This window comes from Jaculus jaculus, chromosome 10, assembly GCF_020740685.1.
Source record: "Jaculus jaculus isolate mJacJac1 chromosome 10, mJacJac1.mat.Y.cur, whole genome shotgun sequence".
NCBI classification, from domain to species: Eukaryota; Metazoa; Chordata; class Mammalia; order Rodentia; family Dipodidae; genus Jaculus; species Jaculus jaculus.
The window spans coordinates 1,086,210-1,109,011 of record NC_059111.1 but is presented as its reverse complement, the minus strand read 5'-3'; the positions used below and the strand labels follow the sequence as shown (position 1 = coordinate 1,109,011).

The following is a 22,802-nucleotide window of genomic DNA, read 5'->3' as shown; positions in this document are numbered from 1 at the left end:
ACTGCAGGGAGGGTGGCAGCCCCTCGCACCCTCCTGCGGTAAGCAGTTCCCTGTGGGGAAGCTGATGCTGTTTCCTTCTCCTGGCCGGCTCGCCCTGGCACTCAGACCATCACTGAGTTCGAGAAGGAGATCGAGCTGCTGCAGACCCAGAAGATAGATGTGGAGAAGCACGTGCAGGCGCAGAAGCGGGAGATGAGAGGTAACTGTAACCTGGCCACCTGGCCCGCGAGGTGTGTGTCACCACAGAGGTGTGTCCTTTCACTGGTGTCCACTGGGTTGGTTAGTTGGTAGCTGGACGGCTAGTGGGTTGGTTAGTTGGGAGGTTGGTTACCCAGTTGGTTGGACAGCTAGAAAGTTACTCAGCTTCAGACTATGAAACTAGGGAATGAACTCTACCTAGAAAGGTCATGGGGAGGAGAAGATGTGCTCAGATGTGATAGGTCTCTGCATTTTTCTTTCAGAAAAGATGTCAGAGGTCACAAAACAGCTTCTTGAGAGCTATGACATCGAAGAAGTAAGAAACAGGTAATTTCTTTTTTAATTCAACATTTAAAGGTGTGTAAAACATGAGTGAGAGGGTGGACGTGCCTGGTGCCTTAATTTTATTTTCCAGGCTCTCTGTGGAAGACTTGGAACACTTAAATGAAGACGGAGAACTGTGGTTTGCCTATGAAGGACTAAAGAAAACAACCCGGTTAGAGACTCCTGGGGTTCTGCCTTGTTTTTCAATAGACTGTGGAAAAATCAAAAGTTCACCTTACATGGAGTTGGCCCAGAGAGCACAGTCCTGTAGTAGAATGATACGGTAACCCTAGAGAAACTCCTCTGAGAATTAAGTTTGGGTAGTAAGGAAGAGTAAACTCTTCGTGGGATAAACTGCCTAGGAAGGAGACTCACAACCTGAACGGTAAAAATGGGTTGCATCAAGTAAACAGCCACTATTGCTGTAAATAGGAGTTTCTGCAATTTTTTTTGTAAGAATGAATCCAAGACTTGATTATTTATTTATGAGCGAGATGGGGGCAGATAGAGAATGGGTACACCAGGGCCTCTAGCCACTGCAAACAAATTCCAGACACACATGCCACCACATGCATCTGGCTTACATGGGTACTGGGGAATCAAACCTGGGTCCTTAGGCTTCGCAGGCAAGCACCTTAACCACTAAGCCATGTCCAGCCCTGCATTTCCTTAAATTAATTTTTAACTGCTTTAGATTCTCAATAATATTAAGCAGGAAATAGAGTCTGCATATATCCCATTACCACACAGCCTCCCCATTGTCACCACCCATCCCACAGTGGTGCAATGTCACATCGCTGCCACCCAAAACCCACAGTGCGCACAAGAGCTCACTCCTGGTCTTGTACACTCAACAGATCCTGAAAACATAATGACATGTATCCACAATTTTAGGGTCATAGAGAATATAGTTTAAATGATTAACAGGGTAAATGTAATTTAATTACTTGGAAAATGAAATTCCTCTGTCACTGAATGCATGTTAATGCCACGCTGTGCTTTGTGTTAGCACAGAAGGATCTTACAGTAATGGTCCCTAACTCTATCATCTGTCACTGTATGCACTCAGTCAGCTTGGGTACTGAGGGCTCGAGGCTCACTGTGGCTACAGTAACGGTCCCTAACTCTATCATCTGTCACTGTGTGCGTTAAGTCAGCTTGGGCGCTGAGGGCACGAGGCTCACTATGATCCTCACAATGGCTGCAAGTGCACATTGTCAGTAACAGAAAAGATGGGCTTCTTTCTCGGCCCCTCCTTTAACAGTGTTTTGGAGAGCCATTTTCAGTCCCAGAAAGACTGCTATGAAAAGGAGATTGAAGCTCTGAACTTTAAAGTGGTACATCTAACCCAAGAAATCAACCACCTGCAGAAGTTATTTAGAGAAGAGACTGACATCAATGAAAGTATCCGTCATGAAGTGACCAGGCTGACTTCGGAAAACATGGTATGGTGTCAGCCTGGGGGCATTTGCAGCATTGTCCCAGAAACCTTATATTCACTGGTGGAATAAAATTCAGTTCTCAGCAAAGCCATAAATTTAAGTTAGCTTCTTCGGGAGGGAAATAACTAGGTCAGAAAACAGAGCTATAAAAATAACCCCAGCTAGAAATCACCTTGATTTGAAAGTATGTTTAATTAACATATGATAAGTTCAAATTCTTGCAAGTGGGATTGTGTGTGTGTGCATGTATATGTGTGTCTTTAGATCCATATTTTAAATCTAGCCTAACCCCCTGCAAAGAGACCAAGGCAAAGCTGACTCTTGAGAAATGCTTGTGTTCACAGCAGTCCTTTCATTTGACCTTTGACTCTCCCACTCAGGACCTCCTCTTCCCAGATGCCACTTCTTACTGCACTTGTCCCTCTCTTCTCACTCACACCTACCAGCATGGGAAATGCTTTCTCAGCACACATGCATGCACGCAAGCCCGCATGTGCGCACTCACCGTTCTTACCCACAGATCCCGTGTGGCCACCGTCCCATTTCATTGGCAAGTTGATGGGCTTTCTCAAAGATCATTAACCATCCTTTTCTGCTCACCTCTCATTTTCTCTGCAGCCTCTCTGCTGTCTCCAGTGTCCCTACCACCAGCTGAACTGCTGCCCTCTCCACCTTTGATGGTGTTCATGGCTCCCCTCCGTGCCTCCCTCTGGATTTCTAGCACACCACACTCTCCTGGACTCCTCCTTGCTCCTCCCTGCCTGATCCCCCTCTGCTTCTTTCCTGCCTCCTCTTCAGCCCAGCCTGAGAAGTCACTGGGCGGCACACCAGTGCACAGGCAGAAGCCCTGTGCAGTTAAGACTTGTACACTTCGTGTGTTCCCGGGTGAGCCTTTAATGAGGAATTGATACAGAGATCCATTTAGGCATCAAGTCATGGGTATCTGTACAAACTTAGATAATAAAACATCTGCTTTGACCTGACCTGGGCTGCAGCAGAAATATACAGATAGGAAGGAAGAAGGGACTGGGCAGTTCCAGAACTCTGGTAACAGAGCAGCTCCTGGCCTAGAACTCAGAAGCAGCACTGAGCACTAAGGTGGCTCTCCCTGCTCCAGATGAGGAGCTGATGTCCCTGGACCAAAGAGGCTGGCTGGATTCTTCTCATCACTCCCCCACTTCCCTGCCCACAGAGCTCTTCTTTCCTTCCCAGAGCGTCCTCATTAGCACTGCTCCCTCAGAGCTTGTTGGGATTCTTGACACCACTGTGCACAGTGCAGGTCTTGAGGGGGGAAGATAAATATGACACCAATCAAGCCCAGTGCTATGACTAGCCTTTTATACAATCATGTGTTCCCCAGGCCAAATACAGAAATATTCATTTCTTTCAGAGACTATAATGTTCAGAGATGAAAATATTTAACGCCTTAGTATTTATCATTCTTTTCTAAAGATGATCCCAGATTTTAAACAGCAAATTTCAGAGCTAGAGAAACAGAAGCAAGACCTTGAAACCCGCCTGAATGAACAGATGGAGAAGATGAAAGGTAACTAGAGTCGCCATGGCTGTGAGCTTAGATGTCTACAGCTCTAGGAAATGATGTGGGAAAGCATGGCACTGGGGATGTAAGCTCAGGGTTGCCTGGGGCAAGGAGACACAGGTGAGAGGTGAGCTGCATAGGGACAGAGAAGGGAGACACAGGTGACAGGTGAGCTGCAAGGGACAGAGAAGGGAAAAACAGGTGACAGGTGAGCTACACAGGGACAGAGGATGGAGACTCAGATGAGAGGTGAGAGGTGAGCTGCACAGGACAGAGGAGGAGACATAGGTGAGAGGTGAGCTGCACAGGACAGAGGAGGAGACTCAGGTGAGAGGTGAGAGGTGAGCTGCACAGGACAGAGGAGGAGACTCAGGTGAGAGGTGAGCTGCACAGGACAGAGGAGGAGACTCAGGTGAGAGGTGAGAGGTGAGCTGCACAGGACAGAGGAGGAGACTCAGGTGAGAGGTGAGCTGCACAGGACAGAGGAGGAGACACAGGTGAGAGGTGAGAGGTGAGCTGCACCAGACAGAGGAGGAGACACAGGTGAGAGGTGAGCTGCACAGGACAGAGGAGGAGACTCAGGTGAGAGGTGAGAGGTGAGCTGCACCGGACAGAGGAGGAGACTCAGGTGAGAGGTGAGCTGCACAGGACAGAGGAGGAGACACAGGTGAGAGGTGAGAGGTGAGCTGCACCGGACAGAGGAGGAGACTCAGGTGAGAGGTGAGAAGTGAGCTGCACAGGACAGAGGAGGAGACACAGGTGAGAGGTGAGAGGTGAGCTGCACCGGACAGAGGAGGAGACACAGGTGAGAGGTGAGAGGTGAGCTGCACAGGACAGAGGAGGAGACTCAGGTGAGAGGTGAGAGGTGAGCTGCACAGGACAGAGGAGGAGACTCAGGTGAGAGGTGAGAGGTGAGCTGCACAGGACAGAGGAGGAGACTCAGGTGAGAGGTGAGAGGTGAGCTGCACAGGACAGAGGAGGAGACTCAGGTGAGAGGTGAGCTGCACAGGACAGAGGAGGAGACACAGGTGAGAGGTGAGAGGTGAGCTGCACCGGACAGAGGAGGAGACACAGGTGAGAGGTGAGAGGTGAGCTGCACAGGACAGAGGAGGAGACTCAGGTGAGAGGTGAGAGGTGAGCTGCACAGGACAGAGGAGGAGACACAGGTGAGAGGTGAGCTGCACAGGACAGAGGAGGAGACACAGGTGAGAGGTGAGAGGTGAGCTGCACAGGACAGAGGAGGAGACTCAGGTGAGAGGTGAGAGGTGAGCTGCACAGGACAGAGGAGGAGACACAGGTGAGAGGTGAGAGGTGAGCTGCACAGGACAGAGGAGGAGACTCAGGTGAGAGGTGAGACGTGAGCTGCACAGGACAGAGGAGGAGACTCAGGTGAGAGGTGAGACGTGAGCTGCACAGGACAGAGGAGGAGACTCAGGTGAGAGGTGAGACGTGAGCTGCACAGGACAGAGGAGGAGACTCAGGTGAGAGGTGAGACGTGAGCTGCACAGGACAGGGGAGGGAGAGGCAATACAGGGAAGCTTCCTCCAAGTTCCACCTAACATCAACCTCTGGCCTCCACACACATGTACACATTCAAAAATAAATAAATAAATAAATAAGCCTTAGCCAGGCGTGGTGGCGCACACCTTTAATTCCAGCACTCGGAAGGGAGAGGTAGGAGGATCGCCGTGAGTTCGAGGCCACCCTGAGATTACAGAGTGAATTCCAGGTCAGCTGAGCTAGCGTGAGACCCTACCTCAAAAGCCAAAAAATAAAAATAAAATTAAGCCTTGTTCAGACCAAACAAAACCTAATCTGGCTGGACACAGATGAGAACCTCTGATAAATGAAAACAGCCCCAAGCACAAATCAGAATGCAGCTATGCAGCCCATGTGATACTGACAATTCTCCTCAACACAGGAAAACCAGAAGAACTGTCTACTCAGCTAACTCTCGGGCATGAAGAAGAAAGAATACAGAGAAGGTAAGTGTCGACAGAGGAACTGGCCAAGGCATTTTTCCATTTTTGCAAACATGGACACACGCGATAGTTACACTGATGCTCAGAGTTCCTCTGTCCCTTCCTTAGGGCCACTGAAAGTCAGAACAAAATGCACACCAAAGCAAACGAGAAGCTGACAGATAAGATCCAAGAACTGCAGGAGTCCAGCGCACTCTTAAAGGAACCTGCTGAAAGTGGAGAATTTAAGAGCGATTGCCCGCAGGAGGCATCTCTGTTCATCAGGGTGAGGAGTGGATTTTCCAATATGTTGGTTGATAAATGGCTATCCTTACTGAAAGGGGAAACCTGCCACCTACCAGACACATTTAATAGCTGAGGATTAGAAGTCTGGCCATCAGAGTGACCTATTTGGCATCTCAAAAGACAGATGGTTGGATTTGGGAACATAGCCCAGTTGGTAGAGTGCTTGCCTAGCAGCCATGGAGCTCTGAGTCCAACCCTCAGCACTGCATAAGCTAGGTGTGATGGCACATGCCTGTAATCCCAGACTAGGGAGGTAGAGGCAGGGGACGAGACACTAAGTTTGAAGCCAGCCTAGGAAATAAAAGACCTATGTCAAAAAAATTAATTAAACAAAAAGACAGTCAGTCTTTTTCAGAATCACTAAAATACTCGGTGTCCTTTGTAAGACATGTTTCTGGGCACGTGGGGCTCTGCTGGTGCTAAAGCCAAACCCAGCACAAACAAGGCCGCCTCCCTGCCAGGAAGGAGTCAAAACCAGGCCCAACTCTCTGATTTTCTCCAGCTCCATGTCTGACATCCAAAGAACCCATTTTCTCATGTTCATGCTTTTAAATTTTCTATTATAGACATTATAGTGAGAGAAAAACATAAAAACACATGAACTTTGTGACTGTATGATGTTACATGGAAGAACCAGATATAAAATATCATGCGTTGCATAATTTCATTTATGTGAAATGTCCGGAATAGGTGAATCTGCAGAGACAGTAAATGAGTTACTCTCTCTGGAGCTAAAGGAGAATAGAGAATTAGAGTGACCGCTGAAGCATGTAGTTTTCTTTGGGAGGGACAGTGAAAATTTCTGGGACTGGGTAATAGTGATGGTCGCACAGCTCTGGTAGTACAGAAAACCATCGAGTCGCACAGGGTGTGTGATGTGTACCGAATGCAAACTATAGCCCCACAAAGTTGCTACCAAAACACAAAGATGCTTCTAAGACAGGGTCTTGTTTCTTTTGTTTTATGAAGGATCTTGAAGAAGAGTTATACATGAAGGACACAGTGATTAAAAAGCTACAAGATCAAGTCAGGTCTTTGACCAAAGCAATTGAAAAAGGTATAAAAGTGATATTCTCTTTCACATTCTTCTAAGCTTTCAGCTAAGGTCACCTTGCTCTGAAGAGGATGTCTCCTATCTGGTCCAGAGCATACAAAACCCAAAGAAATGATTCTCAGTTTGCTGGGTTTGGAACCTAGTGATAAAATAAAGAAAAGGGGCTGGAGAGATGGCTTAGCGGTTAAGCGCTTGCCTGTGAAGCCTAAGGACCCCGGTTCGAGGCTTGGTTCCCCAGGTCCCACGTTAGCCAGATGCACAAGGGGGCGCACGCGTCTGGAGTTCGTTTGCAGAGGCTGGAAGCCCTGGAACGCCCATTCTCTCTCTCTCCCTCTATCTGTCTTTCTCTCTGTGTCTGTCGCTCTCAAATAAATAAATTAATTAATTAAAAAATAAATAAATAAAATAAAGAAAAGATCTTTCTAGTCAGGAGGGTAGTTTCCTATCCCAGATAATACTGAACAGGCTCATATCACTGTAAGAGACATCCTAGAACAAATACTTTCAGCCTCTTCCTCTGTTAGTTCCCCCCTTTTAAAAGTGGAATTGTGGGGGCTGGAGAGATGGGTTAGCTGTTAAGGTACTTGCCTGCAAAGCCTAAGAACCCATATTTGACTCTCCAGATTCCACATAAGCCAGACACATAAAGGTGAAGTAAGTGCAAGGTCACACATGCCCATTAGGTGGTGCAAGTGTCTGGAGTTCAATTTCAGTGACTGAGGCCCTGGCATGCCAATTCTTTCTCATTCTCATGCTCTCTGAAAAAAAATGGAATTGTGGGGTTGGAGAGATGGCTCAGCAGTTAAGGTGCTTGTCTGCAAAGCCTAGCAACCTGGGTTTGATTCTCCAGTAGCCATGTAAGCCAGATGCATATGGCTGTGCATACATCTGGAGTTTGTTTTCAGTGGCTAGAGACCCAGGTGCGCCCATTCTCTCTCTCTCACTCTCATTCTATTTCCCTGTTTGCAAATAAATAAATAAAATATTTTTTAATTATTTATTTATTTGAGAGCGTCAGACACAGAGAGAAAGACAGATAGAGGGAGAGAGAGAGAATGGGCGCGCCAGGGCTTCCAGCCTCTGCAAACGAACTCCAGACGTGTCCGCCCCCTTGTGCATCTGGCTAACGTGGGTCCTGGGGAACCGAGCCTCGAACCGGGGTCCTTAGGCTTCACAGGCAAGTGCTTAACCACTAAGCCATCTCTCCAGCCCAAATAAATAAATAAAATATTTTTAATTAAAATTTTGGGGCTGGAGATATGGCACAGTAGTTAAAGGTGTTTCCTTGCAAAGCCTTATGGCCTGGGTTCAATTCCCCAGTACCCATTAAAGCCAGATACATAAAGTAGCATCTGTGTCTGGAGTTCATTTTCAGTGGCAAGAGGCCCTGGTGTGCCCAGTCTCCCTCCCTCCCTCCCTCCCTCCCTCCCTCTCTCTCTCTCCCCACTCTCTCTGCTTGCAAATAAATAAAAAAACTGTGAACAAGTATCAAGTTAATTGTTTTAAAATTCACCTTCACTCTCTGTCCCACACTCAGATCAGTAAGTCATCCAGGTTTCTACTAGAAGAGAGAAGTAGAGAACAGCGAAGTCAGGCATCCTTCATGTGAGCCTGACGTGTACTCTATCCTCTCAAGACACCGTGGAGAGGACCCTTGGCCTACCCTCCCTTTGACTTTGGAGCACATGGACCTTGTCTATCTTCTCTCTTCTACCTTCTTCACACTTTTTTCCCCTTTCTCCCAGCCTTCCTTGCTCTAGCTGTATCTGCCACCCTCTGTTCGTATTCCTTTCTTTGAAGAATGTCCTTTATTCTTAAATACTTAACTTTTGCTTCACATTTGAAATGTCTTAAACAGCTGAGTGTGGTGGAACACACATTTAATCCCAGCACAGGGGGGCCAAGGTAGGAGGATGGCTAAGTCTACCCTCAGACGAGAATTCCAGGTCAGCCTGGGCAGGAGACCCTACCTCCAAAAGAAAAAAGAAATGTCTTAAGCCAAACTGACGTTCTTTCTTCTTCAGTAATAGATGCCACATGTTGGTCTGCCCCACGAGAGTAGGGGTCAGGTCTGGCCTTCTTACCTCTACTGATATGCCCCCATTATTGAGATTAACTATGGGTCACCAAAATTCATGCCCAATCTTCACTTCTTTTTCCACATCTTAGATCCAGAGTTCTAAGACATCAGGCCATGTGCAGAGCATCCAGAGTGAGTGGGGAGGAAGGGAGCAGGCAGCCTGATGAAAGCCACAAGTGTGGTTTCTGTGTGTGTAACTGATCAGTTGCCTCTGTCTGCAGCCAATGATGTGCACCTGTCCTCGGGACCCAAGGAGTACCTTGGAATGCTGGAATACAAGAGAGAAGACGAGGCCAAGCTCATTCAGAACCTCATTCTTGGTAGTAAAACGTAGAGTGCTGAGTTTTTGCTTTCCTCTTTGAGAATCTGAACACCAGTGAGCGTGGGAGTTCTAGGCATTGGCAGTCCCTTCTCTTCCCTCTCTTCCTTCTAATCTTCAGCACTACTGACCACATCATTCTCTGTAGGGAGAGAGGGACTGTGCACTGTATATACTGAGCAGCTTACCTGCCCACTAGAAGCCAAGGTCAACACCTACCCATGTTGATTAAAAAAAAAAAAAAGTTTCCTTCCTTGGGGACCAAAATTATCCTCAACTGAGAACCACTGCTCTAACCTTTTCCCAAGTCAAATCACACAGTGCGAATGATGACACATCCCCTGGAGTAGGCATGGTGATAGACACCTATAATCCCACCACTCAGGAAACAGAGGCATAGGGTGTGATTTCCAAACTGGCCAGTGATGAAACTCAGTGGTAGAATGCTTGCTTAGCTGAGGATGGAGCTCAGTGGTAGAATGCTTGCTTAGATGGGAATGGAGCTCAGTGGTAGAATGCTTGCTTAGCCGGGAATGGAGCTCAGTGGTAGAATGCTTGCTTAGCTGGCGATGGAGCTCGTGGTAGAATGCTTGCTTAGGGGAATGGAGCTCATGGTAGAATGCTTGCTTAGGGGAATGGAGCTCAGGGGTAAAATGCCTGCTTAGCCGGTGTTGGAGCTTAGTGGTAGAATGCTTGCTTAGCTGGCGATGGAGCTTGGTGGTAGAATGCTTGCTTAGGGGATTGGAGCTTGGTGGTAGAATGCCTGCTTAGGGGAATGGAGCTCGTGGTAGAATGCTTGCTTAGCTGGCAATAGAGCTCGGTGGTAGAATGCTTGCTTAGGGCAATGGAGCTCGGTGGTAGAATGCTTGCTTAGGGGAATGGAGCTCAGGGGTAGAATGCCTGCTTAGCCGGTGTTGGAGCTCAGTGGTAGAATACTTGCTTAGCCGGCAATGGAGCTCTGGGGTCAAATGCTTGCTTAGCTGGGGATGGAGTTTGGGGTTAGAATGATTGCTTAGCATGTACCAGGCTCTGGGTTTGATCACCAGCACTGAAAAATTAAATTAAATAAAAAGGCATGTTTTATCATCATGTCTCAGGAGAGAAGCCCTGCTGGAAGTTGTGTCTCTATTGACCTTTGCCGAGAAATTCATGTGCAACCATCATGATATGGCTTTCCAGTCACAACCCAATTACACGAATGTCCCAGTGTGGCATTCTCAAGGGCTGGTGGCCCAGAACCAATCTTACTACACCATCTTCACCTGACTGTACCAAGGGAAAGAGGGAAAAGTGCCTCCTAGTTAGCTGGGCCCATTATCTTTAAATAGAAAGATCCCATGTAGCCTTCCTTTACTTGGGAATTACCCCTGCAGAGCACATGAACACCCTGTTTTCATCATTTTTACATCGCTGTAACTAAAAAGGAACAAAGATTTATTCTGGCTCACAGTGTCAGAGGGTTTCAGCCCACCATGGCAGAAATGGCATGGTGGATCAGTTCCTGGTGTTAGGAGTGTGTGGTGCAGCCTAATCCCATCACAGCAGGCCTGGAAGCAGGAGGAACCAGGAGCCTGTCCCCGGTGAACTAATTCCATCAGCCAGGCCCCATCTTCACAAGGCTCCACAGCCTCCAAAAATAATTCTACCAACTGAGGACCAAACATTCAAAACATACGATTGTCAGGAGCAGTTCAACATACAAGCCATGATATAACCCTTCCCTCAGTAGTACCTAGCAGTAGGACTTCTCTGTCCCTGCCTGAAGGCAGCCATAGGGAGCCCCTTGCTTGTTTCTCTTGAGTTTTCCTATAAGGTTTCTTTCTTCTTTCCAGCTCTGCTCAGTCTCACATTCTTTTACACTGAAAGCCAGCTCCCAGTGCTGCTGGGTGCTGTTTTCCCTGGTCAGGTCCATGCTTATTTCCATCCTTACCAGAGATATTGGGGAGAGGGGGTGCATGGAACTGGGTGGGGTTCCTTTATTATATTGGGGATCCAAAGTCCCAAGTCTCCTCACTGGGGAAACTTACAGCTTCCACCCCCATGTGACCTCTTACAAAAGAGAAGATGCTTTGCAATAAGATTTTTGGGGAGAACCTGTATACTTTTGCAGAGAAAACCCAGATTTAATTCCTCTGGAGGAAGAGATCCCCATAAATGCAGGTACTGACCAAGAACAGTAAAGCAAAGAGAAGCCAGACATGGTAGCGCAAGCTTTTAATCCCAGCACTTGGGAGGCACAGGTAGGAGGATCGCTGTGAGTTCAAGGCCACCCTGAGACTACCTAGTGAATTTCAGGTCAGCCTGGGCTAGAGTGAGGGCCTACCTCGAAAAAAAAAAAAAAAAGAAAAGAAAAAGCAAAGAGAACCCTTGCTCTTCACAGTTCACAGGAAGAGGGCTGACCACCAGCTGTGACCCTGTGGCTCTCTCTGCTACAGACTTGAAGCCCCGAGGCGTGGTGGTGAACATGATCCCTGGGCTGCCAGCTCTCATCCTGTTCATGTGTGTACGCTATGCAGACTCACTAAATGACGCTAACATGCTGAAGTCCCTCATGAATAGCACCATTAATGGCATCAAGCAGGTGGTTAAGGTAGGAACCGCCTTTGATGGCCTGGGTGTGGCGTCCGACGGGAGAGTACCTGGGAATGCGCAGCTGTCCACGCTGTCTGGGAATGCCTGGCTCAGCCCAGGATCCGGGGACAGCCAGCCCTCATAGCCCAGCCAGGACAGCTGCTGAGATGCAAAGCAGGACTTCCTGCTGCCCTGAGTGTGGACATTTCATTAGCCACAATAGGTGGAGTTATTCCCCAGCGTGTCTTCTCTCTCTCTTTCTCTCTCCCTCTCTATTTTTATTTTTTTGTTTTTTCGAGGTAGGGTCTTGCTCTAGCCCAGGCTGACCTGGAATTCACTAGGTAGTCTCAGGGTGGCCTCGAATTCACAGCAATCCTCCTACCTCTGCCCCCCGAGTGCTGGGATTAAAGGCGTGTGCCACCACGCCAACTGTCTTCTCTTTCTATCCATGCAGTTTCCAGCAGAGTTACCAAGCTCAGGTTTCTGGACATCACAACATACTGATCCAGGTGGGCAGGGAGCAAGGAAGCATAGAACCAGTCATCTGTAATCCTCCAAAGGAGAAGATCTGTGGGATGTGGAGACAACTGAAGGGAGACCTGCTTCACTTTTGGCAAAATATGTGTTCTAGAAGAGGAAGTCCTAGTATAAGCACTCTAGCAAGGGAGAGAATTAAAACAGTAAATGAATGAAAAGCCACACTATGGTGATTCTGCCCCTCCCCCAAAAAAAGGCAATTTCTTTCAAGAATTCACTCTTCATCAGGGGCCAAAGGAAATGACCCTTTGTCTTATTCTGAATGCTTAATAGTCATTGTCTTCGAGGGAGCTGCCAGAGTGTTTTTGGAAGGAGCTTCCAGAGATGGACATTTTCCCAGTTCATAGTCTCAGAAATTGAGTGTTCTTAAGACCAACTTCCATTTTGTCCCAGCTACAGCTACACAGTGTCTGCTTCATGTTGCTGCTCTGGAATGTTTAGCCAAATAGATGCCCAGGTGTGAGGGGCGTCCATCCCTTTCTCAAACATCCTCAGCAGCCCCGTCTTCCTCATTGCCTGATATACCTGCCCAGCCCCACCCCCAACCCACAGCACATTAACCCAGGCTGGCTTGGCCTACCTGCCCCCTTCAGCTCTGTTCCTTTCCCATCACCTCTTGTGTGCCAAAGTGCCAGGCTGGGGTCCTCCATCGGCTCTCTGCAGTCCTATGACCTGCCATCTGCCCTATCAGGGTATTGAAAGCCCCCCTTGCTCAAGCCCGTGGTGCTACTTTGGGCTTTATTCTTGTGAAAGTGAAAACCTTAGCACCATGTCCTTCCTTGTCATTCAGGTCCTGGGGTTTTCCAAGTTGTCCACTTGTCTGTGGTTCCTGTGCCTCTGCTTGTTCCGTCCTCTTCTTCTTGAACGCCGAGGCAGAGCTGCTCTCCTTCCACCCATCCTGGAACCCAAGCTTCCATCCCAGCACTCCTGCCCTACAACGTTTCCTTACCCACCCTGGTTGCCATCATCTCTTCATCCTCTGAGCTTTTGTAGTTCCCAGGTAGCCAGACAAGCAAGAGATGACTGTTCTTGGTCGAGACACATCAGTAACCCAGCATTATTTTTGCTTGTGTGTTGAAGGAACATTTAGAAGACTTTGAGATGCTGTCCTTTTGGCTTTCCAATGCTTGCCATTTCCTCAACTGCCTGAAGCAGTACAGTGGAGAAGAGGTGTGTGTCAGGTTGGGTTTCGAAGTGGAGAACCAAGAAGGACTTTTCTTGGGCTCAGGGTCTTATTGAACTCCAAGAAAGACTAGTGTAATCCAAAGTGAAAAGTTAGAGAAGTTTCAGAACAGAGGACTGAGACGCACAATTTCTTGGTTTTAAGATTATTATAACAGGAGAGAAAAGAGGGAAACGGAGGGAGGAAGAGAGGGAGCAGAGAAAAGGATTTGGGAATTCTGGATAAATGCACCAAGGAGAGAGGGAAGAAGGGATAGAGAAGAAAGGAGAGAGAGCAACAGGGGAAAGCCAAGAGTCAGGGAAACGGTTTTATGGAGAAGAGAAACTGCCCTGTGAGAGCTGCCTTGGGTGGTGTGCAGAGGTAAAGACTGAGGGAGGTGGCCTTCCCTCCTCTTAGGCAAGAAGTGCCCTCAGTTATCATATGGTGGGGGAGCACTAATTCCATCAGAGCAGGACCCCACCTTTATAATATGATTTCACCTTAAGTATCTCCTTAGAGTTCCCTTCTCCAATTATTTTTAAAATATTTTTGTTTATTTGCTCATGCATGTGTGTTTGTGTTTGTCTGAGTTCACCAGGATTTCTTGCTCCTGCAAACAAAGGCCAGATGCTTGCACTACTTTTATATATCTGGCTTTACATGGATGCTGAGAAATTAAACCCAGGCTAGGAGGCTTAGCAAACAAGTGCCTTTAACACCGAGCAATCTCCCCAGCCCTCTTCCTCCAGTTATATCCATACTGTGTTGGAGGACTAGGGCTTCAACATATGAACTGGAAAGAAGACACAAACATCCAGCCCATAACACACAGATAAAAATATTTCATATTCATCTCTACCTGTGGTTATCTGCTTATTGCGTCTACTGACAGCAGTTAGTTTCCTTGGATACTTGGTAGTTTGTTTTTTGATGTTCTGTTAACTCCCTCCCATAAGACTTGTTTTCCATTTAGTCCCAGGCTCCAGGGGCATATATTCATAGGGAAGTGGACATGCAGTGGTACTTAGTAAAACTGCCTAAGATCATACAAGAAATCACTGCTATTTTTTCTCATAGAAAATAAGCACTATCCTAGGCTTCAAGAAGTCATTTAAAACAAAGTAGACATTAAGTTGTAGGTCCAAAAGTGGTACTAGATGCTTACTATAATATCATGAGTATAGATAATATTTTAGTTTCCTACTTGTCTGTGGTGTTCTGATATTTATGTTTCACAATTATTTTCAGGAATTCATGAAGCATAACAGCCCACATCAGAATAAGAATTGCTTGAACAATTTTGATCTTTCAGAATACAGACAGATTCTTAGTGATGTGGCTATACGAATATATCATCAGTTTATTATCGTAATGGAAAATAGTATCCAACCAATAATAGGTAAGAAGAGAATTAGTGACCAGAGGGTATTTATAGTAACATGAGACTTTCAAAAACTTTACTTGCATGTGTATGGGAGTGTGGATGCATGTGCACACCAGGATCTCTCAGTACTGCAAACCAGTGTCTGTCTAGCTTTAAGGGAGGGGTGAAGGAGTTGACCCCAGCCAGAAAGCTTTGCAAGTTAGCTCTTTTAACCACTGAGCTGTCTCCCTAGGCCTGAGACCTTTTAAAATAGAAACTTGGCATGTATAATTATTGGTTTGGAAGAGGCAAAAAAGAAAAGGAAAACGTAATTACATAAATGTCCACCTTTTAATTCTTTGCTTATTAAAACAATGCCATAAATAAAAGTATATTATTGATAGGTTTTGTTTTTCTGTGAGGGTAATCTATCCTGAAGGGAACATCTCAGGAGAACGTAAACTTATACTATTAACGTGGCACTTTTACTTTTATGTGGTCACTTCTGAGACTCACAGCTGAGTGTTTCTGAAGTCCTAAAGCTCCATTCAGATTCCTGTATACTTTCCTCACTTCTCTGTAACTTAATTTTGCCTTTCTGTTTTTTAATTATTTATTTATTAGAGAGAGGAAGAGAGAAGGGGAGTGAGAGAGAAAAAGAGTGGGCATGTCAGGGCCTCCAGTCACTGCAAACAAACTCCAGATGCATGTGCCACTTTGTGCTTCTGGCTTACATGGGATCTGGGATATTGAACCTGGGTCCTTAGGCTTTGTAAGCAAGTGTCTTAATGGCTAAGGTATCTCTCCAGTCCCAGTTCTTTGTAATGTAAGTCCTTCAGGCTTTAAGTGGTTCCAGACAGCTAGTCACTGCACTTTCCTATGGGGCCAAGGCCTTGAAGAGGGGCTTCTCCCATACTCTGGAGTCCCCAAACCTTGGTTCATTTGCTTTCCCTATTGCAACTAGGTCCAGTGAGCCTTGTCAGGAATAAGCACATGAGGGAAGGGGGAAATGCTTTCTGGCTGACCTTGACCCTGACCCTGGGTAAGAAACACATTTCCCTGCAGTGCCCAGCATGCTGGAGTATGAGAGTCTACAGGGCATTTCTGGCCTGAAGCCCACAGGCTTCCGGAAGCGCTCGTCCAGCATAGACGACACGGACACCTACACCATGGCGTCCCTCCTGCAGCAGCTGAGCTACTTCTACAGCACCATGCGCCAGAACGGCCTGGACCAGGAGCTTGTGAGGCAGGCGACCAAGCAGCTGTTCTACCTGATTGGGGCAGTCACCCTGAACAGCCTCTTCCTGCGCAAGGACGTGTGCTCCTGCAGGAAGGGGATGCAGATAAGGTAAAGCCCACAGCCACCGTTTACCAGAGAGGCCCATGGGTGCCAGAGCTTGTGAAGGCCAGGGCAGAGGTGCCTGCCCCGCCCCGCTGTAACATTACACCCTGAGGCAGGGGCCATGCTGCTGGGCGTGTGCAGGGCCACTGTGAGCCCTTGCCAGTGGGCTATCTGCTGCCCCACCCTCACACTCCACCACCAACTTCCTGATCTGGCCTCTGGCTTCACGGCTAGTATTTGTTTGTTTTTAAGTTGTAGATTCCCAGGGTTGTTATTCACTTAACAGCATCGATTACTTATCTGTGAGTAGCACCAAAGAGCGGAGAACACAGCAAACAGTGGGAAAAGTTGAGAGCCTCAAGACAGATAAGCAACAACTCAAGGCACCTCTAAGTCACACATAGGTGGTACAGGAATTCTCACAGAAGAATGGTAACTGTGACAGAAAGGGGAACCAGAGAGATGTGTGTTCAGTGAGCAAGTTGAAGGAGAACATTCCAGGCAGGGAAGATGGTCAAAGACCAGTGGTGGAATCAACTCAGGCTCTGCCCAGGTTACGCAGAGGTCTGTGTGGCAGGACCACAGAGGAGAGGTAGATTGGATTGAGGATAAGCGAGTCTAACATTCTGGGTGAAGGCATTTGGAGTCCACCCAGAAGACTTAGGAGGATCACCGTGCATTCTAGGCCACCCTGAGACTGATGAATTCCAAGTCAGCCTGGGCTAGAGAAAAACCCTACCTCAATAAACTGAAAATATAAAAAGTACTAGAGAGATGGTTTAGTCGTTAAGGCACTTGCCTGCAAAGCCAAAGGGCCGAAGGACCATGATTCAATTCCCTAGGACCCATGTTAGCCAGATGCACAAGGTGGTGCATGCGTCTGGAGTTTGTTTGCAGTGGCTGGAGGCTCTGGTGTACCCATTTTCATTCTCTCTCTCTCTCTCTCAAATAAATAAATAAAATTTTTAAAAAAATTGTGCATTAGCACTATCTTACATTGAGAAGACATGGACCCTGTAAATTTACATTAATTAGGAACAGAACATGTGCAGATATTTAATATGTGTGTGATGTAGGTAGGCATCTGATTGATACCCATATGCAATATGAGAGCCTGGGCAGATAATGATGTGAGGGAAGTTGACAAAAAAGGATCTCTTTTTAAAACTTTTTAAAAAGTGTTTTTTTTTTTAATTTATTAGAAACACAGAGAGAAAAAATGGGTGCACCAGGGCCTCTAGCCATTGCAAACAAACTCCAGACGCACGCGCCACCTTGTGCATCTGGCTTATGTGGGACTTGGAGAATTGAACCTGGGTCCTTAGGCTTCACAGGCAAGCGCATTAGGTGCTAAGCCATCTCTCCAGTCCTTTCTTGAGACAGGATTCATGTATGTCTCCCAGGTCGGCTTTGAACTCTCTATGTAGTAAAGGGTGACGTTGAACTTAGGGTCCTCCTGCCTTTGCCTCCTGAGTGCTGAGATTACAGGTGTGCATGACCAAACCTGTTTTATGTGGTTTGGTGGTCAGACCCAGGGCTTAGTGTGTCTTAGTGTAAGACACTAGGATTTGTGTCTTGTTTTGTTTGTTTGCTTCAGTTCAAACTGACTATCTGTGCTTCTTAATTGGGGAATTTAGACCATCTTAATTTAGCCTAAGTATTGAAATTACAGATATATATATGTTGTTATTGTTGTTGTTGCTATTGTTTTCGAGGTAGGTTCTCATTCTATCCCAGGCTGACCTGAAACTCACTATGTAGTTCCAGGCTGGCCTTAATCTCACAGTAGTCCTTCTACCTCTGCCTCCAGAGTGCTGGGATTAAAGGCATGCACTACCACTCCTTGATAGTTTATGACTATCATTTTATTTTATTTTTGGTCATCCTCCTGATTTTTTTTCTGATTTTTTAATTATTTATTAATTTGTGTGTCTATGGGCATGCAAGGATTTCTTGCCACTACAAGCCAACACCTATCCAGCTTTACGTGGGTGGCTGAGGAATTGAGCCCAGGTCAGAAGGCTTTGCAAACAAATGCCTTCAAATGCTGGGCCATCTCCCCAGCCCTTCTGGTTTTTGATTCTCTGATTTCCTTGTGTGTGTGGTTTTTTCCCAGTGCTGAGGACTGAACCCAAATCCATGTGTGCTAAGTCCCCAAACCCTTGGATTTCTTTTTTCTTCGTTAGTGTTACTGGAACTTTTTTAGTAGTCCTTTCTAATGAAGTTACTACTGTATCATTTTTAGTGGTCAGCTCTAGGGATTAAGGTATACATTCTTATCTTTTTACAGTCTCCTTAGAACCAATATCACTATGTCAAGTGGAGTTTAGAAGGCTGACCCCCACTGCTCTTGGCACCACTCCCCCCTTTATCTTATAATTGTCTTGTGGACCTCTCCGTCATCACCTCCCAGACCTGGCCTCTAAGCGCTCAGTGAGCTCTGCTCTCCTCAGAGACGTTCTGAGGGATGTGTCATTCCTCCCTGAAGTGTCCCCTGCTCCCTTGGCTCTTACTGCAGGTGCAACATCAGTTACTTGGAAGAATGGCTTAAGGACAAGGACTTGCAGAGCACCTTAGCCAAGGAGACCCTGGAGCCCCTCTCTCAGGCAGCCTGGCTGCTCCAGGTCAAGAAGAGCACAGACAGCGACGCCAAGGAGATCTGTGAGCGCTGCACCTCTCTGTCGGCCGTGCAGGTGAGCAGCTGCCCCGCCTGTTCCCTCTGAATCCCCTGTAATTGCCATGGCCTGTCCATGCTACATGCCAGGCAGGCTTATCTCCCATGACCTGCCCCTTTACCTAATAAGTATTTGGTGTGTACTGCCTCTTGGTCTGAAAGCATAAACATGGAAACTCACAGGGGTGCATGTGGGGGATGTGGGGAGGCTAGAAGGGGAGGGTTCTCTTGCTGTCACCTAATTATGTGATTTGTCTTGTTTTGTTGTTTTCTTATTGTTGTTTTGTCTTATTTTTTTGTTTTTCATCTATGCTATCCTGTTTGCCCATCTCCTCCTGTCTATGGGAGTAGGTAACACACATTCCTGAGACAGGTGGAAGTATAAAAGAACCACATTCAGTTCTCAACTCCTGTCTCTGTTGTTCATAGCCAGAGTTGTTCTTCATGGTCTAACACCATGTTATGTAATGTTCACAGATCATAAAGATCCTTAATTCATACACACCTATAGATGACTTTGAGAAAAGAGTGACTCCATCCTTTGTTCGCAAAGTACAGGTGAGCTCCTCATGGATGTGCCCTTGAGTTTTACCTCATAAGCATGATATATAATTAATATGAAATCCAAGATCAAAATAGTTACCAGATAAGCAAGTGAAAGGCACCCAGCTCAAAGGCAGCAGGCATTTTTCTGGTGTTCAGAATCCATCTCAGCCCATCTTGGGGCATGTGCAAATGGGCAGAGCTGACCTGCATGTCCAGTTTTTTTATTATAATCCCATAAGTTTCTCTCCCAGTGAACAAAAGCAGCATTCCCTAAGTGTCATTCAAAGATGCCTCAGGGTCTGAGACCCTTTTAATAGGCCCACAAAGCCCTTGCTTTTTCCAGATATATATATCTATCTAAGGCAGGACTTTTTTTCATACTTCAGTGAAAATAACATAAGGCCAACTGAGTGCAAAAGCAAATATGTCATATACTAGTCTAATATCAAGTCAGACATTAAAGAGATTTATAGAAACTTAAACAAGTACCATGCCTCACTAAACTCTTGTTTTATAAAATGTATTTTTCAGTGAAAATGTTATGCATATTATATTAATAAATTAGGATTTAACTATTGTTACAGCTACTAGTTTGGTGAATATTAATAGTTGCAGTTACCATCTCATTGCTGGGACAAAACACTTGACCAGAAGCAGCTTAAGGAAGGAAAAGGTTCATTTCCAGCTTACAATTTTGAGGGGAAGTTTCATCATGATAGGGAATGTACAGGAGGAGCAGATGTGTCACATCTCCACAGTAGCAGGGAGGAAGTAGAGACTGTGGGACCTAAGTGTGTCAAGCAGGGCTGGGCTGTCAACACCCCAGTGTCCACTCCTAGTGACACACCTCCACCAGTAAGGCTCCAACTCCTCAAGCCCTCACCGCCTGAAGATTAAGTATGAGACTTAACCATAAACACATGAGGCTATAGGGATGTTATATATTTAAACCACCACAATAGTTACACACAGAATTACAGTCAGTCCACCCTGTAGGAAATTATTAGCTTCTGGAGAGAAACAGCAAGTAAGTGTCCATGGGCACTGGGCAGGAGACCCTGGGCAGGCCCGTCTCCTTTGAGCTGGGCCCTGGACAGCACTGGGGTCTAAAGGAGTTCATCGAGGGAGGCAGAGCTTCAAGAGCGGTAAAGCAAAGTGCGCCAGTTTGCTTACTCAGGTTTGCTCTGGTTCTGATTCCAGGCTCTCCTGAATAACCGGGGTGACTCGTCGCAACTGATGCTGGACACAAAATACCTCTTTCAAGTCACATTTCCTTTCACCGCCTCGCCTCACGCTCTGGAGGCGATCCAGATCCCCAGCAGCTTCAAGCTAGGCTTTCTCCATAGGCTGTAGACCAGGCTTTCTCAATAGATGAGCAGGAGGGAGGTCCATGGGTTGGCTATGAGGGATGTGGGTAAATCACTAAAACTAGAAGTGCACTGGACTGTGATTTCAGGAAGAAAGTCCAGCTCTGCCCAGTGGACGCGCCTCCTCCTCCTCCTCCTCCTCCTGCCACCTATGCTTCTGCAGCATTGCAAGAATCCACACATACCTGCTGTGATGGAAAGCCTCTTGTCTTTATTATTGTTGTTGCATGGAGGACTCAGGTTTTCTCCAGGTGCCCTTGGTCTGTTCTGGCTTGTCATGAATCCACTCCCATCCCCATGGGCATAAGTATGGGGGCACAGTAGCTCCTGGGATTTCTGAGTTCCCGAAACTCAGGAACATTTATGAAGCCATAGATGGGTTCCATGGCTGCATTTTCCAGGAAAGAATCCCAGGTCTCCTGACCAAACTCCTCTTGTCCCATGGGCTGCTGGCAGGAAGGAGACATTGTCTTCTATTTTGGTTTTAAAAACACCCTTGGGAAGCCAGGCGTGGTGGCTCACACCTTTAATCCCAGCCCTCGGGAGGCAGAGGTAGAAGGACCACCATGAGTTCAAGGCCACCCTGAATGACATAGTAAATTCCAGGTCAGCCTGGGCTACAGTGAGACCCTACCTCAAAAAAATAAAAATAAAGGATCTAAGCATGGTGACATACATCTTTAATCCCAGCACTCAGGAGGCTGAGGTAGGAGGATCGCTATGAGTTTGAGGCTAGCCTAGGCTCACTATAGAGTAAGTTTCAGGTCAGCCTAGACTGGAGTGAGATCCCGACCAAAAAAAAAAAAAAAAAAAAAATCAAGAAAGAAGAATATTCACTCTGAAATTTACCATAAAAAGTATTTGTGGGCTGTAGAGATGGCTTAGTGGTTAAGCGCTTGCCTGTGAAGCCTAAGGACCCCGGTTCGAGGCTTGATTCTCCAAGACCCACGTTAGCCAGATGCACAATGGGGCACATGCATCTGGAATTCGTCTGCAGTGGCTAGAAGCCCTGGTGCGCCCACTCTCCCTCTCTCTCTCTCTCTCTCTCTCTCTCTGTCACTGTCAAATAAATAAATAAAAATAAACAAAAAAATTAAAAAAAAAAAGTATTTGTGCTGGGTGTGGTGGTGCACACCTTTAATCCCAGCACTCAGGAGGCAGAGGTAGGAGGATCACCATGAGTTCAAGGCCACCCTGAGACTACATAGTGAATTCCATGTCAGCCTGAACTAGAGTGAGATCCTACCTTGGGTGGGGGGAGGAAGTGTTTTGTGAGTCAGGCATGATGGTGTACACCTTTAATCTTAGCTCAGGAGGATTATGAGTTTGAGGCCAGCCTGGGCTACATAATGAATTCCAGGTCAGGCTGGCTACACAAAAACTCTTTCTCAAAGCAAACAAAAACTCCTATTTTATGTATGTTTTTATTTTCAACAAGCTTACTGTAAACCAGTCTCCATCTTTTCTAAACACTTCTTTAAATTGTATTTGCCAACTCTGTTGCCATTCTCTCTCAGTGTTTAGTAGGTCTCGTACAATCACTTATTTAAAAACTAAGTTTAGGGCTGGAGAAATGGCTTAGCGGTTAAGGCTTTTGCCCACAAAGCCAAAGGACTTTGGTTCGATTCCCCAGGACTCACGTAAGCCAAATGCACAAGGGGACGCATGCATCTAGAGTTTGTTTGCAGTGGCTGGCGGCCCTGATGCGCCCATTCTCTGTCTCCCTCTCTCTGCCAATTAATCTCTCCCCCCACCTCTCTCTCTCTCAAATAAATAAATATAAATAAATAAATAAACTAAGTTTAGAGCTGGTGCTGTGGCTCAGTGGTAGAGTACTTCCATTTATGAGGCTCTGGTCTGATTCCTAGTACCACAAAAAAAAAAAAAAAAAAACACTAAATTATTTTCTATCTAATCAACATTCTGCTATGTTTTTTAAATTTTCTCCTAAAATTAAATAAAGACATCAGTTCTTCCTTTTGAGACATCTAATTTGCCTCGGTTGAGAAGCAGCTC

General features: G+C 46.5%; 1 protein-coding gene across 2 annotated transcripts in view; it reads left to right on the top strand.

Annotated features, from left to right (window-relative positions):
- Myo5c (myosin VC) overlaps nucleotides 1-21,358 on the top strand; it is a 92,154-nt gene extending 70,796 nt beyond the window's left edge. For both annotated transcript variants that reach the window (XM_045161098.1, XM_004662479.2), the window contains 16 exons: nucleotides 106-199; nucleotides 462-525; nucleotides 614-694; nucleotides 1,787-1,967; nucleotides 3,417-3,510; nucleotides 5,426-5,489; nucleotides 5,595-5,751; nucleotides 6,741-6,828; nucleotides 9,127-9,225; nucleotides 11,660-11,814; nucleotides 13,413-13,502; nucleotides 14,743-14,893; nucleotides 15,923-16,205; nucleotides 18,718-18,892; nucleotides 19,351-19,431; nucleotides 20,620-21,358. In XM_045161098.1, the coding sequence (XP_045017033.1) occupies nucleotides 106-199; nucleotides 462-525; nucleotides 614-694; nucleotides 1,787-1,967; nucleotides 3,417-3,510; nucleotides 5,426-5,489; nucleotides 5,595-5,751; nucleotides 6,741-6,828; nucleotides 9,127-9,225; nucleotides 11,660-11,814; nucleotides 13,413-13,502; nucleotides 14,743-14,893; nucleotides 15,923-16,205; nucleotides 18,718-18,892; nucleotides 19,351-19,431; nucleotides 20,620-20,772 (2,010 nt within the window). In that variant the 3' untranslated portion in view covers nucleotides 20,773-21,358. The remainder of the gene's footprint in view (nucleotides 1-105; nucleotides 200-461; nucleotides 526-613; nucleotides 695-1,786; nucleotides 1,968-3,416; nucleotides 3,511-5,425; nucleotides 5,490-5,594; nucleotides 5,752-6,740; nucleotides 6,829-9,126; nucleotides 9,226-11,659; nucleotides 11,815-13,412; nucleotides 13,503-14,742; nucleotides 14,894-15,922; nucleotides 16,206-18,717; nucleotides 18,893-19,350; nucleotides 19,432-20,619) is intronic.
- The last annotated feature ends 1,444 nt before the right edge of the window (nucleotides 21,359-22,802 follow it).